This window comes from Quercus lobata, chromosome 4 (genome assembly GCF_001633185.2).
Source record: "Quercus lobata isolate SW786 chromosome 4, ValleyOak3.0 Primary Assembly, whole genome shotgun sequence".
Lineage (NCBI taxonomy): Eukaryota > Viridiplantae > Streptophyta > Magnoliopsida > Fagales > Fagaceae > Quercus > Quercus lobata.
In genome coordinates, this window is record NC_044907.1 from 70,438,934 (window position 1) to 70,456,025 (window position 17,092).

The 17,092-nt window shown below is 32.9% G+C and overlaps 1 protein-coding gene across 1 annotated transcript; it reads left to right on the forward strand.

Moving 5' to 3' along the window:
- The first annotated feature begins 11,329 nt into the window (after window positions 1-11,329).
- On the forward strand, window positions 11,330-15,742 carry LOC115983994 (exopolygalacturonase-like). Its single transcript, XM_031106870.1, has 4 exons — window positions 11,330-11,508; window positions 12,391-12,699; window positions 14,285-14,800; window positions 15,223-15,742. The coding sequence occupies exons 1-4, from the start codon at window positions 11,365-11,367 to the stop codon at window positions 15,448-15,450; spliced, it is 1,197 nt and encodes a 398-aa protein (XP_030962730.1). The 5' UTR covers window positions 11,330-11,364; the 3' UTR covers window positions 15,451-15,742.
- The last annotated feature ends 1,350 nt before the right edge of the window (window positions 15,743-17,092 follow it).

Here is a 17,092-nt window from a genome sequence, read left to right on the forward strand (position 1 = left end):
GATTTTTCTTTTTTCTTTTTTTGATACATACTTTTCTAGATAGGAAATTTGGGAGTGGAGAGTTTCAAATTTGATTGATTGGCAGAACCACCAGTGGGATAGAGATCAAATCCATGCTCTGTTTCACTCGTATGATGTTGATGCTATCCTTCAAGTTCCCTTGAGTAGACAGGTGGTGCAAGATATCTTGGCTTGGTCTTTTACAAAGAATGGTAGGTACAATGTGAAGTCCGGGTACCATGTGGCCAAGCAACTGAGGTTGGCTGAGACTAACGATGGAGAGGCTTCAGTGCAACCATCAAATATTTCTTTGTGGTCATGGATATGGAAGGCTAGGGTCCCAAATAAGATCAGAATTTTTTCATGGAGAGCATGTCGTAATATACTGCCTACAAAAGACAATCTGGTGAAAAGGAGGGTGTTGGAGGATGCTCGATGCTGTTTCTGTCATAAAGCTGATGAATCGGTGCTGCATATTCTTTGGGAGCGTGGGGCAGCACAGGACATTTGGGCTGGCAGTGCAATCAGGTTTCAAAAATTTGGTACGGTGCAAGTGGATTTTGGGCAGTTGGTTGCTAGGCTCATGCCAAGGTTGTCACATGAGGAGCTGGATTTATTTTGGGTGATTTGCTGGCAAATCTGGCTTCAGCGGAACTCGGTCTTACATGGGGGAGCTTTTCAACATCCATCACGATCATAGCAGCGGGCTTTGGATTATTTAAGAGAGTTTCATGAAGCGCAAGAGCATCTAAGTGTACCTGTGACAGTTCCGGTTTCAGCAAGTCAGGCATGGCAGCCACCGCAAGCAGATTTCTTCAAGCTAAACTTTGATGGAGCATATTTTAATAATGGAGCTGATTCGAGTTATGGGGCTGCGATTCGCAATGGGAATGGTGAAGTGATGGCTGCTATTTCGGCTAAGGGTGGGGCTGTGAGGGATAGTGAAGAGGTGGAGGTGCTGGCTTGCTGTAAAGCTCTTGAATTTGCTATAGATGCTGGGTTTATGGAGGTGATTTTGGAAGGTGACAATGCAAGGGTATTGAAGACAGTGGCACAGGCTCAACCAGATCTAGCTCGGCTTGGGTTTATTTATGAAGATATTTGGTGCTTGATTGCAGGTTCTAGATCCTTTTCAGTCAATTGTGTTAGGCGTAGTGCCAATGGAGTTGCTCATGCATTGGCTAGATTTGCTAGATTATCTGATAATGAAACTGTATGGTTAGAGAAGGATCCTCCACCAGCAGTTGATGCTTTGTATTTGGATTCTAGTATTCTTCATTAATGATATTCATTTGGTTCCGGCTTCAAAAAAGAAAAAAAAAAGTGATTAAACAAATATGAGAATTTCTAGACTTTGCATGTATTCTTTATTTACAAAGAGACCCTAAACCCCTCTCTCTCTCTCTCTCTCTCTCTCTCTCTCTCTCTCTATATATATATATATATATATATATAATTTTCAAATTTATGGTGCTAACTATCAAGAGACTTTAATAATTAAGCTAACTAAAACTAATTTCATTCATTTTTTTTTTTTTTAGTTTGTTTCCTTTTGTAGATTACATTCTACGTATTTTTTCTTAGGACAAGGTTTAGTTACAAAATTTGTTGTAGTCTTAGACTACAACCTTACTCAATCTTTTTTCTTTAAAAGTGAATTTTGATAAATTCATCATTAGATTATATCTTCTTATTATATCTTCTATACTTATAAAATTTCTAGAAAATTAAAGATCAATAGTTATGTTATCAATAAATTTTTAAAATTGCAAGTTTTTGTAGTTTAATATTTTACATAAAATATTAGCTTATAAATCATATAGTAAATAGTATCCAATTGATACAAAATTTGTCATGTGTATTAAGAGCATAATGAACATGTCATTCAACAATTAGATTTATAGTAATATTTATTGATGGTGATCCATAACAAGTAGTCTTCGTCCATAAGGGCCGTCCAAGACCAATGACGTTCAAGACATTCTTCAAAAAGGAGAAATAAGAAAAATAAACTACAAACATGAAATAAGGACGTCCAAGGATGTTACTAGTCGTCCAAAGAGATTATGGTTGTCCACACTATAAAAAGGTGTGAACAATTAATAAACACTTAGTAAAATTCTAAGTGTTTTCCACTAATCACAAATGGTTAGACCACGATCCTCTACCTCAGAACGTGGGATGAATTCTCGAAATTTGCTCCACTTTCCCCACTAAGTCTACACATCTCACATAATGTTAGTGGCACCTAACAAGTAGACTCACTCCAAACTTTTTATAAAAAGGACTCAATCTCACTAGATTAAGTTAAGAGATGTGATAGGATTTTGCAACTCTTTGATTAACGAATTTGTATTGAATACAAATTATACTTGATGTAAATTATTAATCTTTACCAAAAAAATATAAAAGAGCCTCTGAGCACACAGGTGAGCGCGTGCTCAGAGACTAGTATCATTTTACTTGATAGAGTTTAACTAAAACCCAATTAGGTTAACTTTCACAACTCTTATTATATTGTAATCCTCTACTACTATTTTTTTAAATAGAAATAACAACGTAGTTAATTTTATCAAATTTTAATTTTTCGGATAGATACAAACAAAAAAAAAAAAAAAACCCTAGTTGCTATTATCAAATTTCTTCACTTCTTTTTATTCCAACGGTAAAATCAGTTCTAAAACTTGTACACTTTGTCAATGTTTTAGGTAGACAAAATTTTAATAGTTATTTTCAACTTTTTTATATCTGCTCAGCGGGATCGTTTAGAAAACATATCACCGTTGGGGTACATCAATGAAGATGCAAACATGGTTACAATAGGTTTGAGAGATTGGAGTTTTCAGCATGTAAAATAATGGAAAGCAAATACAACTGGGCAAACTCTTGCAGAGTATTCACAACACAGTTTTAGAGCTTAACTAGAAGATATCCCAGATTGCCCATATTGTTAACAGGCATACAGGGAAGATTTTTTTTTTTTTTTTTTTTTTTTTTTTCGGAGAAGAAAGTTAACAGGAAGCTAATGTATTTGTTTTGGTTGTCATATTAATAAAATTCGACCAATTTTTTTCTTTAAAATAAAAATAAAAACTTTCTTTCCCCTTTATCGTTACAGTTCTCTATTATTCTCTTTGTAATTTAAGCTTTATTCTCTATTGCTTGGCGTATTGTGTCTCTATGTAGTTTAAAGCTTTATCCTCTACGTACTGCTTTGAAAAATCTTATTTTGGAGGACTAGATAGCAAATACATAGCAGTTTTGTTTTATAGGTTTTTTTTTTTTTTTTTTTTGACAGGGAGTTTTGTTTTATAGTTGATCAAGCACAAATTCAGAAAATAAGTAGGGGAGGATTCGAATCCAGTTCCTCACATAGGGGATTAGAGAGTGGCAACAAGCTAAAATGTATAACATGATGGATATAACTTTGTTATTAACTTAACCTCTCTTTTTTTTTTTAAATTAAAGATAAAATTTATAAATTATGAACGGTGGTCATTAAATTGTCAAACCAAATATATGTATTTTTAAGCAACTTTCTTCTTGCTTTGATCAAGTAATATTTTTTTTTTTTGTTAATATGGATTGTAGGGTCACAATTTTGGAGCCCAAGCCCAAATCGTATGGAGTCTTAGTTTAATGAGCCCAATACAATGAATTTGTAGAGAAATGAGTTGGAAACTTGGACCTTAGCAAATTAAACGATCAACTAACAGGTCTAGATGATAAAGAAGGAAAAATGACATAGATTTACTAGGAAGAGATGTCCTCGGATTTTATCCGAGGAGACTCATTCTTCATATATCTCGTCCCCCCCTTTACCAGTCCTTCCCCCCTATTTTATACTATCTTCTCCTCATTTCCACCGTCCATGTGTAGATTTAGGTTGATAGTGATGATACTTGTCTCATTAGCCCCTTCTCAAAGTCATTAGGAGTGGTTGTAAAGACTGAAAAGTAGGGTTCAGTTAGCTGCAGAGCACTTAATGTAATAGTAGCAGCTTTCTCTTAGATATTTTCAGGCCTCCCTTTGTCCTTTTCTTTCTTAATACTTATTCTCTTTCATGGAATGGTCCGGAGTGTCACTCTCAATGACAGACCGTCCCCTTTGTCCTCGGCCTTGCCTGGCTGAGGAAGAGTTCTTCTTTGGGCTAGGCCCCTGGCCCAACATATACATTGGTATGGGCTCCCTAGTTTGTCACCCCCACATAGATCATACAATTAATTGCATAGAATGCAAAATATGATGTTTTCTTCATACACACACACATATATACACTCTCTTGGTAGGGTAAAACTCACCCAAGTTTCGGTGTCTCTTTTCTTGCTTTCAAGAACAAAAATTCAATTTTCATGTGAGCCTCTTTACAGACAAAATGGGGATATACTCCTTTCGGTGAAAAGTTCCAATAAGATCCCCCCTTTTTGAAACTATTTAGGAATATGCCCCTGTTTTGAAACTCAATTTTATCAAAATCGAGTTTTAGTGTGGAACTCAAGTTTCATGAACTCGAGTTTTTTGAAAATTTTCAAGTGGAACTCGAGTTCCACAATTTTTTTTTTTTTTTAAGTTTAATTTGGCTATAACTCGATTTTTAGAAAATCGAGTTTCAAAACAAGGTCATATCCCTAAAAAATTTCAAAAATTGGGTATTTTACTAGAACTTTTCGCCAAAAGGAGTATATCCCCATTTTGGCCACCACTTTACTTCAAATTTTTAAATGTTTAATAATTTAGATTTTTCTTAACTATTGAGTTGAGGTTTCCACTTAAAAATGCTTTTCAATTATTGTTTTAGATGATTTTTAATTATTAAATTTATGGTTTTAATTTAATTATACATTCGTGATTACTTGAGCCTTAAACTTAAAGTAAAATATATTACACAAACTTATTTTATAATTTTTTTTTTAGGCATCTCTTTATATATATATATATATATATATTGTTTTTTTGTTTAAACCCTTATAAACCAAATTTGTTTAACCTAATTAATTAACTAAGTAGTTACTTAGGTTAATTATTTAGATCTAGATTAACTCAAAAAATTATATCACAAAGTGTGGAAATATAAAGAAGATAGCGATACAATGACTCTAAAAAATTAATGAAACCAACAGTTTTAGGGTAAATAAAAAAAATTAAAATTAAAATTAAAATTAAAAAATAAAAAAAATAAAAAAGATGAGGATTTAACCTAACTATTCTTAAGGTAAACAAATTCACTATGATAGAATAGAAGTTTTACAATAGATTTTCTCCCTAAAATCTAAAATTACCTCTTGTAGTACTTACTCAAACAACCACATGCAGCTTCGAATGTACGGACTCTTTTATCTGAATTTGTTGAACTAAAACACCCACGTTCATGACTCTTAGATCCCACTCAAAGCTTTTTTTTAAATCATCAGCTATGTATGATCTTGTTGCAACAACTTTAGATCTACTGATTCTAATAATGTGTAGATGAAATTATGGTAGTGACTTTGAAAGGAGAAAGCACAGTACCTTTTAGATCTCAAAAGAGCATATCCAAAGTCTTTTAAAATGTGCCTTAAGGTTTCCTTTAAATACTAGAAGAATTAGATCTGAAACCCTAATCACTTAATGGGCTTAATGAGCTGTTAGGTTGAAATTATATTTTGCAAATACGTGTCTCAATTAGTTGAGCCTCTTTTCAATCGGTCGAACTTGACATGTTTCAAATTCCTAAACCTGCAGCTTCCTTATTCTTGTATTCTGACTAGCAACATCTAGAGTATTGTCTAATTATACCTATAGACTTAGGAATCTATATCTAGATAAGTTTATATTCACAATTTGCCAATTATTCTAAACTTTTAGAACCTAACATATATATATATATATATATATATAGAGAGAGAGAGAGAGAGAGAGAGATCACCTTTTATATTAGTTATATTTATAGTTATGCATTCATTATCTATTACATGACTAAGTAAATTATTCATTAATTTTTATTATCTATTTTATTATTTAATTTTAAGTAAATTAATAAAATATTTTTTTGTTTACATATGAATTTTAATTAACTGCATAATACTAGTATTAAGATAATTGTAAAGCCTAAATGTTTAAAACTTTAAATTGTTCACTTTTATAGTTTTATTTTTATAATTTTAGAAATCTAAGATGCATGGATTTATTGATTTGATACTAAGTGTGCATTTGGAATGAGCTGAATTTTTCAGTTTATCTCAACTTTTAGCTATTTTTGCTACCATTTATGGATCCTACTGTACTTTTTAATATTATTAATGAGTCTCAGTGTACTATTCAGCTTATATATTTAACATTTTTCTATACTTTCAACAAAAAGTTTTCAATTTCAGCTAAATTAGCTGTTCCAAATGGACACTAAATAATTTTTTTTTTTTTTTTTTGAGAAGATGATAGCATTGATTAATACAAGTTATGTATTTTTCTTTTTCTTTTTCTTTTTTTGGAAATACAAAATTGGCATGTCTGATAATGGATAAGCACTAAAATAACTTAGAATGAAAAGAAAAATTATGAATCTAATATAAGGCTGTAGCAAACCAAGACTTTTTTTTTCTACCAAAAAATATCCAAACTTTATATATATATATATATGTGTGTGTGTGTGTGTGTGTGGGGGGGGGGGGGGAAGAGAGAGAAAGACGAATTTGATTCGATTTTGGCTTCAGCTATCGCTTGCTCACACAATTCATTTTTGGAGATGGGATGCAAGATCAACCCTTCAGTACCCGTAACAATTCAAAAAAGATGTTAATCTCATCAAGAAACTACTAGTGTATTGATTAATATTCAAGTAAGAAATTGATGAAAAAAGACTAAGTGTTGGTTCTCGGGTTTAGTCCAAAGATGGTGTCATAGATAATATATCCCTCTTCTTCTTATTTTATGATCTTTTTTCTTTCCTTTTTTTCCTCCTCCAGATCCTGGTGCTTCTTGACTTTATACATCTTAGCGAAGATGCATCCGGATCTTACATTTGGAAGGGTATGATCAAACTATCTTGATACTTGTCCCATCAAGACCTTGCTAGAAAGTTTTTATACTTGAGTGTTAGCTATGGTGACACTGTTTAAGGTCATTTTTCCATTAATGCAGAGAACTAAGTAGTTGCAGTGCATTTAATGTAGAGGGAATAGCCATCTTGTACTTCCTTTTTCTTCTCTTCCTTGTTCAATACCAGGTTACCCTTATTCCACCTCGGGTTGCCCTATGCACCCCTCTGACTTTGCCCCTCGACCATCCAAGATTAGGCTGATGTCCTCGGCATCCTCATCAGTTATTGTTAGGCAGTCCAACCTGTCCAGGGGGGAGCTACGTGCTAGGGGTGTCAATTCAGGTTAGCGTGTCGAGTTCGTGTTGTGTCAAGGTAGGGGTATTCGACTAAATGGCTCAACCCTAACTCGACCCATTTAATAATCATGTTATGATCCTTCAACCCTAATCCGACCTGTTAATAAGGTAGGTTGACCTGACCTAACTCATTTGACACACTTAATAAACGAGTTGTGTTAGGTTGACATGAATGTAACACAACCATTTCAACCTACATAATATTAAATAGGCGTAAATGCACTTTTAGTCCCTAAATCAATTAACGCATTCCATTTTGGTCCTTTCCGTTAGCTCACTGCTGGAATTTACTTAGGTGGCAAACGAACTATTAAAATAATAATAAAAAATTTTATTTTACTATTAAAAATGCCATGTCAGCTTATAAATTAAAAAAATTTATTTATTAATTTTAACTAAAAAAATTAAAAACAAATCATTTAAAAAGAAATTAAATTAAAAAAAAAAATCTTTACATTATGTTCTTCCCAGTCATAATGAAGAACATGTTCATGTTCTTCCTCAAATAATATGTTTGGTTGCTGAGGAAATTAAAAAAATCAAGAACATGCCAACACAGAACACATAAAATCAAAGGGCACATATCTACAAAATACAAAGATCTTCAAAGATTCAAAACACAAAGAACACAAACCCAAACCCAACCTCAATCTCTAGCAAACCCAGAACATTACATGAAAAATCAAACCCTCCATACAAACATCAAACCCAGAAACAAACCCATAAATTTCAAACCCATATTTGAGAAGCCCGTAAACAAACCCAAAAATTTTAAACCCATCGATCTAATAGAGACCCACTGATCTGTGAGAGATTGGAGATAAATACACTTTAAACCCAAATCCAAACCATCGCCGACCTCAGCCCCTCCACTGTCATCGATCAGTCCATTAAGCCACTGCAATCCACACCAACGTCAAACCCATCCAACGATCCACCCCCACTGACCACCGGACCAACCACCACTTCACAACCATTAATCCAAGAGAGAGATTTAGAGATTTTTCCAAATCCACAATCTAAGAGAGAGACTTTAGAGCTTTAGAGCTTTAGAAAGATGAAAGAGAGAGGGAGATTTTAGTCTAAGAAAGAGATCTTTAGAGATTTTCGTTTGGGTAAGAAAACCCAGATCTACGATCTCTCTCTCTCTCTTCACCCAACCTCCAACCCAATCACGCTCCTCCTCACTCGAATTTGACCACAGATACTTCCCTACCATGAGTCCAACGTAGAATGGAATGTAAAACGCCGTAGTCGATTCCGGCTCCATAACCCGGCATTTGTGCTTCAAGAGCCAATTGTGGAAAACGATTTTCGAAACGAATTGGTCCATCCAGTACCACGCGAAGGCCGGAGAGGAGGACGACGTTGTTTTGAGATGGGAGAGGGTGGGATTGGGAGAGGTAGAGTCGGTGGAGGTGGTGGATTGGGATGTGAGTGTGGTGGTGGAGAGAGAGTTTGAGGGAGTGGAGAGTGGTGGTGTTTGGGTCTAGGGTTAGGGATAGGGTTTTGTGGTTCGGATTGTGATGAACACCATGGTTGGTTGTGGTGTGATTGTTTGAATTTTGAGATTTAATTAATTTAATTTCTTTTTTAAATGATCTCATTTTAATTTTTTTTTATTTAGTTAAAATTAATAAATAATTTTTTTAATTCATAAGCTAACGTGGCATTTTTAATAGTAAAATAAAAAAATTTAATATTATTTTAATAGTCCGTCTGCCACCTAAGCAAATTTTGGCAATGAGCTAATGGAAATGACCAAAATGGAACGCGTTAATTGATTTAGGGACTAAAAGTGGAAAAAATAAAATGTAGGGATTAAAATGGAAAAAAAAAAAAAAAACAAAATGTAGGGACTATGCATTTACGCCTATTAAATATAACATCCATCTAGAAATAATTTTTTTTACATCCCAAAAGGAGTGTATACACTTCAAGTCTTCAACCCACATTCAAAATAATATAGTTCAACAGAAATATAACATTCATCTAGAAATAAGTTCTTTACATTGCAAAAGAAGTGCATACTCTTCAATCCAAATTCAAAATAATATAGTTTAATAAAAATAAAATAACATAGTTCAACAAAAACAAGTGGGCCATATCATGCAATCAAGAAAAACACAAGGCACATGGGTTCAAAGCTTATGGTACAAAAGCATTATGTAGAAAAAATAATCACATTAGAGAGATAGAGAAATAACCGGTTTGAGAGTTGACACTTTGAGTTTGAGAATTGGGTGTGAGAAGAGTAGTACGACTGAAATAAAAAAAAAAAAAATAAAATTAAAAAAAAAAAAAAAAAGATATTTATAAGAAGGTTTAGAGATTTAGGGTTTGTAGGGTTTAGAGATCTAGGGTTTGTAAAGTTTTAATTTCCAATTATATCCCTTATAAATTTTTGTAATTACTTACTTTTCTTTTTAAATTTAAAATATATGTTGGATATAAAAGGTATTTGATAAATCTAAAATAAGATGAATATTTATTTGTTATACGAGTTAAACGGATTGTGTTAAGTGGATCATTTCAGGTTAACACAAATAAATTGGCGTGTCAAACGTGTCTATTGCAGGTTACGCAGGTTGACCCGCTTATGACACGTTTCTTATCATGTCGCTTTTGGGTCAACCTGTTTATGACCCAAACTCATTAAGGTCCAACCCTAATCCGAAAAAATCCGTATCAGGTTCGTGTTGTGTTCGCGGATTGGGTCGAACATTGACACCCCTACTATGTGCACACCTTCTGAGGACAATTTGCCAATGCTCCCCGGGGGCATCACTATATGAACTTTGTTAGCCATTTAGGTCTTTGTCCCCCCACAATATATATATATATATATATATATATATATATATATATATATAATTTAAACATAAAACGTGAAGTTTTTTTTTTTTTTTTTTAATTTTGAGAATCCGTTGAGTTAATTCTTGGCTCTAGATACTCTGAACTTAGGTTAGAAAAATCTTTTGAAGGAAAACCGAATATGTATCTTCTGCTCTCGTACGTGAACATTTCAAAATTTTAAAATTCGTTTATTTTTTTGGGTTATGCTTTTTTTTTAATCAAAAGTGATAAGGGAATATGTATCTGATATAAATAAAGTTGAAATTAGTTTTTTAAGGGAATATATCTTATCCATTTTTAAACTAGTTTTCTATACCAGAAAAAGAATAAATAAAATAAATTATGGAACTGAAATATAATTAAAATCTATTATATTATTTTTATCTTACCCTTACGTGATTCTTGCCCCCATTATTATTAGTTTCAAAAAAAAAAAAATCTATTATATTATTCTTATCTTACCCTTACGTGATTCTTGCCCCCATTTAGATTTTTTTCCCCCCAAAGTTAAGTTTTCAATCCTCAGGGTTAATTAAAAAAGATATATATTCCGCCCCCCCCCCCCCCCCCTTCAAAAAAAAAAAAAAAAGATATATATGTTACGAATAAAGAGAGAATCCGTTATGGATTTGTGAGTCAGACATGGCATATATAAGGTCTCTTTTTGGAATAAATGTTAATTAAAATCTCTATTAAAATCTTTTCTTTTTCTTTGGATTTGGGGTTGAGTCAGACATGGCATATATAAGGTCTCTTTTTGGAATAAATGTTAATTGAAATCTCTATTAAAATCTTTTCTTTTCTTTTTTTTTCTCAGATCAAATTTAATATATATATATATATATATGGAAATGCTTAAATGGTGGAGGACATTTTTCCCTTCCTTCTTATACATGTTTTGTCGACTTTCCATATTAATATACCTCAAAATATGAAAATACCATCTCAAGCAGAAAGAAATCTCTCATGTTTCCCATACCAAGAAATACAATCAATAAAATTAATACAAATTAGATTCATCTAATGTAGAAACCATTTTTTTTTTCGTTTAAATAGAATTATAATCCCATAAATAAGAGTAGACAAACCTAAAGCCAGAAGGAGAAGACAAAACTCATTTATCAAAATAGAAGATAAATGGGTTTGAAACTTACTTTTGGTTGGGTTTGTATGTTAATATTATCTTTGTCGGTATGTATTACTGAAGCTCAAGGCCAAACCAAGGATTTCAACGTGAAGAACTATGGTGCCATTGCTGATGGAGCGACCGACAACAGTAAGGTAATTCTTTTTTTTTATTTGTCTTTTACTCGTAGTGAAAAGTCTCTCATTAACTCTTAAAGTTTCTTGGACTTTTTCACACTATTCTTGTGTTTTTTTGTTATAATGGGTTCAATCAAGACCTATCTCAATCTCAAATGTTATGTTAGTAAAATATAAAAAGTTAGTGATTTGTTCATTGTTTGTAGCAGGACTATTAGTTCAAGTGTTTAGTAAATCAATTTTGAATTTTCTGGATGGTGTAAGTGTAACATGTGTAAAAGAGATAACAGTATATGGTCTGAATTCCTTAAGAACCGTGGCTTTAGTCACTATTTCTTATGCCCAGAAAACCCAAAAAGAGTTCAGGATACAATTCTAGTTCCTGAAATCCATGATTTGTTTCAACTTCCAGAACCTTAACCTAAAGAAGTCCATGGTTTCTTCATGGGATTGTGTAGAACAGTAGAACCTAATATTCAGACAATGATAACTATATATTGAAGACCAACTTATAAAAGAATTAAATATAGTTTCAAGTTTGATCGTGTAAAATTGAAGCTTGTAAGATTGACTTCGTGCTGGTTTGGGATGGAAAAAGAAGTTCTTTAAATTGTTAAATTATCAATTGTCTTAAAAATCTTAAATCATTTAATCCAACATTCCTTATTCATATGTGGACTGCCCCTTATTATTTGGCACCCAACACACCTCTTACTTTGACACTATATAAAATCACCAATTGTGTCCTAAAAATTTAAGCTATTAAAAAATAATGAATTTAATCATTTAATCTAACATGAATAACTTAATAAATTGATTTTTTTTTTTTTTTTAATGTTTTTTGCGTCAACAAACTTGAGTGCATGCATCAACAAACTTGAATTTTGAATGTTTTGTCAGGCATTTCTTCAGGCATGGAAGGAAGCCTGTGAATGGACTGGAAGGGCTAGGGTTTGGATCCCCATTGGAACATACAGGGTGAACTCAGTAAAATTTGAGGGTCCATGCAAGGGTCCAATAGCCTTTGTGATTAAGGGGTATCTCAAGGCTCCTACTGAACCATCCCTGTTTATCACCCAGAATTGGATCAATTTTCGATATATTAACAATTTGACAGTGAGTGGTGGTGGCGTCTTGGATGGTCAGGGAAAGGAGGCTTGGGCTTACAATGACTGCAACGAGAATCCCAATTGTCCCTCTTTACCAACGGTAAGTTAATTGCTTGTGTAGATCTATAGGGATTTCCTTGGTTCCAAAACATGTTGGTCTACCATGTGGATTAAGAATTTTGGGTCAAATTTACAAATGGTTATTCGTAGGCTTCACTATGATAAAGGGTCGTATATATATAACCATTGCCATGAAGTTATTGTTCTGGTCTTTCTTCCTGGCTCTGATTTTGTATTTCATGATGTGTGGATTTCTTTTTGTGTGTTAATACATACATATGCATGCATGTACTGGTGTCGTTACAATGATTAAAGTCAATTGGAAATTATTATAAAAACCGTGACAGGGGATTTTAGATCAGATCCCTTACTTGATAGGAGCAAACTTTATTTAGTTTTTGCAAATTCCTAAGTTAATGTCACATATAAATGCTTATTGACGTTGATGGTTCTCTTCCTTCATTGGAGGAGTTCCTCCGTCGATAAGTGGTCTCATATTCCATTGCCTTGTGGAGTAGCGTTGCTGCCTTTACCTCTTGGGACTGGCCATGAGACATACATTTCTATTACTCAGTGGCGGCTCCAGAATATATTTTTAGGGGGGTCAATAAGAAGATGCATTTTGGGTAAAAAATGAATTTTGCAGTCTACGTAATTCTTTATTACAAAGTGCTATATTTACAAAATTTTCATAAAACTTTTCTAACAATTTTAGATGATAATTTGTTATTAGTTTAATTTAAATTCACTACTAAAATTACTTTTTTTCTATTAATAACAACTAGTAACATCTGTTACTTAAGATTTGTTGTGAAAGTATTATGAATATAGCATTATATAATATAAACTATAAGTTTAATGTATATTGTTTATTAATACGATTTTTTTTATAATAGTTTATTAATATAATAAAGATACTAATTATTGTTGCTAAGCTTAAATCTTGAAAATCATTTATTGTTTTTAAGTACTATAATACATATGAATTATTTTTTGTTGTTAAAAAGAATAAATTTATAAGGCTTACTCCATATTTTAGGAAAAATTGGTTTGATATTGAGTTTTTTTTTTTTTTTTTTTTTAAAGACCAAAATATTGTCTAGATAATCATAATCAAGTTCATTTCAACTAGGCTTTAAAAAAATTTAGGTCTAGGGGTTTCAAAATTTTATTTTAAGAGGGCTAAAAAATAAATTAAAAAATTATATATAAATTTTTTCTTTTTTTGGCCAGCTAGGGTTCATTTGAACCCCCTGAACTGTTCCTAGAGCCGCCCATGCTATTACTATGATTTTGTTTTACCTATAAATAAAAAAATAGTACTATATATTTTTTGCATATAAAAACACAAGCTACACATACGATTCTTCGATCGATTTTTACATTGCTCAAATTGTGGGATGTCCCATATTCTTCATCTTCCATCACATCTCTTGTGAGAATAATTTAGAAGTTGGAAGATCCAAAACTAGTGGTATTTACTGATCATGCATATATTTTTTTATCGCTAATACTAATCTTTAAATTTCTCAATAGTATTATTAAAAAGTAAATTTTTTAATTTGTTATCTTGTTCCAAATGTAAGAGACTAACGTCTAGTTATGCATTGCAAATACATTTTCAGACAATGAGATTTGATTTTGTGACCAATGCATGGGTTCATCACTTGAGATCAATCAACAGCAAGAACACCCATTTTGTGGTTTTCGGATGTGTGGAAGTAAAAATCACTAATACTAGAATATCAGCCCCTGCTGATAGCCCCAACACGGATGGGATAAAAATGGCGAATTCAAGGGGCATCAAAATCCAACAAACAACGATTCGTACTGGTGATGATTGTATAGCCATGCTAGCCGGAACCAGACAAGTACGTATTTTTAATGTTACTTGTGGACCTGGGCATGGAATTAGTATTGGAAGCCTTGGCAAAGATGGAGATCAAAATGATTTGTTTGATATAAGGGTTAGAAACTGCTCATTTCAAAATACTTCTGATGGCATAAGAATCAAAACTTGGGCTTCTCCTGGAATTGGTAAGGTTTCCGGCTTGATATATGAAGACATTTTCATGAATCAAGTTGGCAATCCCATCATTATAGATCAAGAATATTGCCCGTACCCTCCTTGCAAAACGCAGGTAATTTTAATAATCCATTTCTTTTTTTCTTTTCTTTTTTATTATGATAGATGTAAATTTATGATATCCACTTTGCAATGTAGATGCTAGTGTATGAGATGGACCCCGAAAGAAAATAGGCTCTTGGTTAAAAAGTTGACATTTTTATTATGTTGTTAATGTGACATTAATATATTGATTGCTATATAAGTTTGTAAAGCTTTTGTTAAAAAATGGTCATACTTTTAGCATTTTACTTTCACAAAACACCTTATGGTTATTTATAATCTCTATATTAGTGGTACCAAAAAGCATGCTAGTGAATAAAAAACTGCAATGGCAAAGTCTTCCACTTGCATGCACAAGTTCCACACATTGCCAATTAATTATTAACAGTGTACTTAATTACTAATAAAACTTGTGATTTCCTTTCTTGTCTACAGCCCTCTCGTGTTCAAATTAGCAATGTCACATACAGAAACATCTGGGGAAATTCAGGTTCGAAAGTCGCAGTAACTTTCCGATGCAGCCAAAGCAGACCATGCAGAGACCTAGTGATGGAGAACATCAATTTGCATTATCATGGCCGTGATGGAGAGGGCTCTACTGCTATTTGCAATAATGTCAAAGGCGAATCTCTTGGTCCTCAAAATCCTGCGTCATGCATATAATCCTGCTATCACTAGCAAGTTCCATTTTAGTATGCTTTCCCATATATATATACGTCCAGAATGTTGGAAATAATGTAGACTTGAGGATCCCCTTCTTCTAATGGCTCATTCTTGTGCTTATTATCAGGTTCAAGGCATTTGGATTCTAACATGTCAAATACTATTGTATGATTAATTTGCACATTGGAGAATGGAGAGATTGTTTCATGGTTTTCCCGCTATAGTTTTGCCATTCTTAATTAACCTAGTCCTGCAGACTAAGATATACATAGCTATCTATCTTTCACTTTTCAAATATAAAAAAACAGAAGATATACATGACCAAAAATTATCTGGTCTTTCAGCATTAAATGGTTGATTTGTTTAAAAGCTTCAAAAGTTATTATTTTTGGCTGTTCTTGAGATTTTGGATTGGCATTATCTTTGATAATAGTACCACGATTAACCAAAAAACAAAACTCCTTATACATGTCAAACAAATCTCTAAATTAAGTAGCATGCTTTTATAACTAGTGACCATCAATGTTACAAATTTTCCTCTTTAATAGCGCTGCATTAAGAATTGGAACAACAACCCCACCCCACCCCCCCCCCCCCCCCCCCCCCCCCCCCCCAAAAATCCATGCTCATCAATAACTTTTGGTGCCAGTTCATTGACATTCCTTAAAATGATAAAATTAAAATTAGGGTTGAAACTTTAGATCACGCCTACCCCCACTTGTTGTAAGTTGTAACAATTATAAAAATAATAATAATACATAATAACATTTTCTTTGATGTTTATGAATTAAGTTTATATAAAACTACTCAAACTACTAAAATGAGTGTAGGAATATTTTCTTATTATGCGAGTTTTAGTTAGCTCAACTGATAAAGTCTTTGATGGTTAAATAAGAGATTTGGGGTTCAATCCCCGCCTACACCAAAAACCAATTGATGCTAACTGGTAAAGTTTCTCATAATTAAATAAGAGATCTGGGGTTCTATCCCTACCTACACTAAAAACTGATTAGTGTCTTGATCTAATAATATAAAGCTATCATAAAAAACGGATACTATAGATTGAAAGTTAAAACTCTCTAAATATATACATACATACATACATACATACATATATATATATATATATTTTTCCTCATTATCTTGTGTAAAATGCTACCGGTCAATAAATTAAATAATGATGTACATTGAATTTGATGATACGATGCCCATCTTTTTCACAACTACTCATTTCAACAATGTGGGAAAACTTCTACCTCTTCCCACCACTACAAAACACGGGGGCATTAGGCCGCTTTTTTTTGGGCCGCATTTTTTACTTCTACCTCTTCCCACCACTACAAAACACGGGGGCATTAGGCCGCTTTTTTTTGGGCCGCGTTTTAAAAAAGGCGGCCCCAGACGGACTAAAGCCGCGTTTTTGACAAAAACGCAACTTAATGGAAAAACAAGAGCCGCGTTTTAAACGCGGGGCCATAGATTAGTCCTGAAGCCGCGTTTTTTTAAGCTTCAGTCGCATTTTTTTTTTTTTTTTAATTCTTAACTATGGCCGAGTGTAGAAAACGCGGCTCTAGCTTTCCTAAAGCCGCGTTTTTTAGCCGCGGCTTTAATTTTAGTTTGAAGCCGCGTTTTATAGATGCGG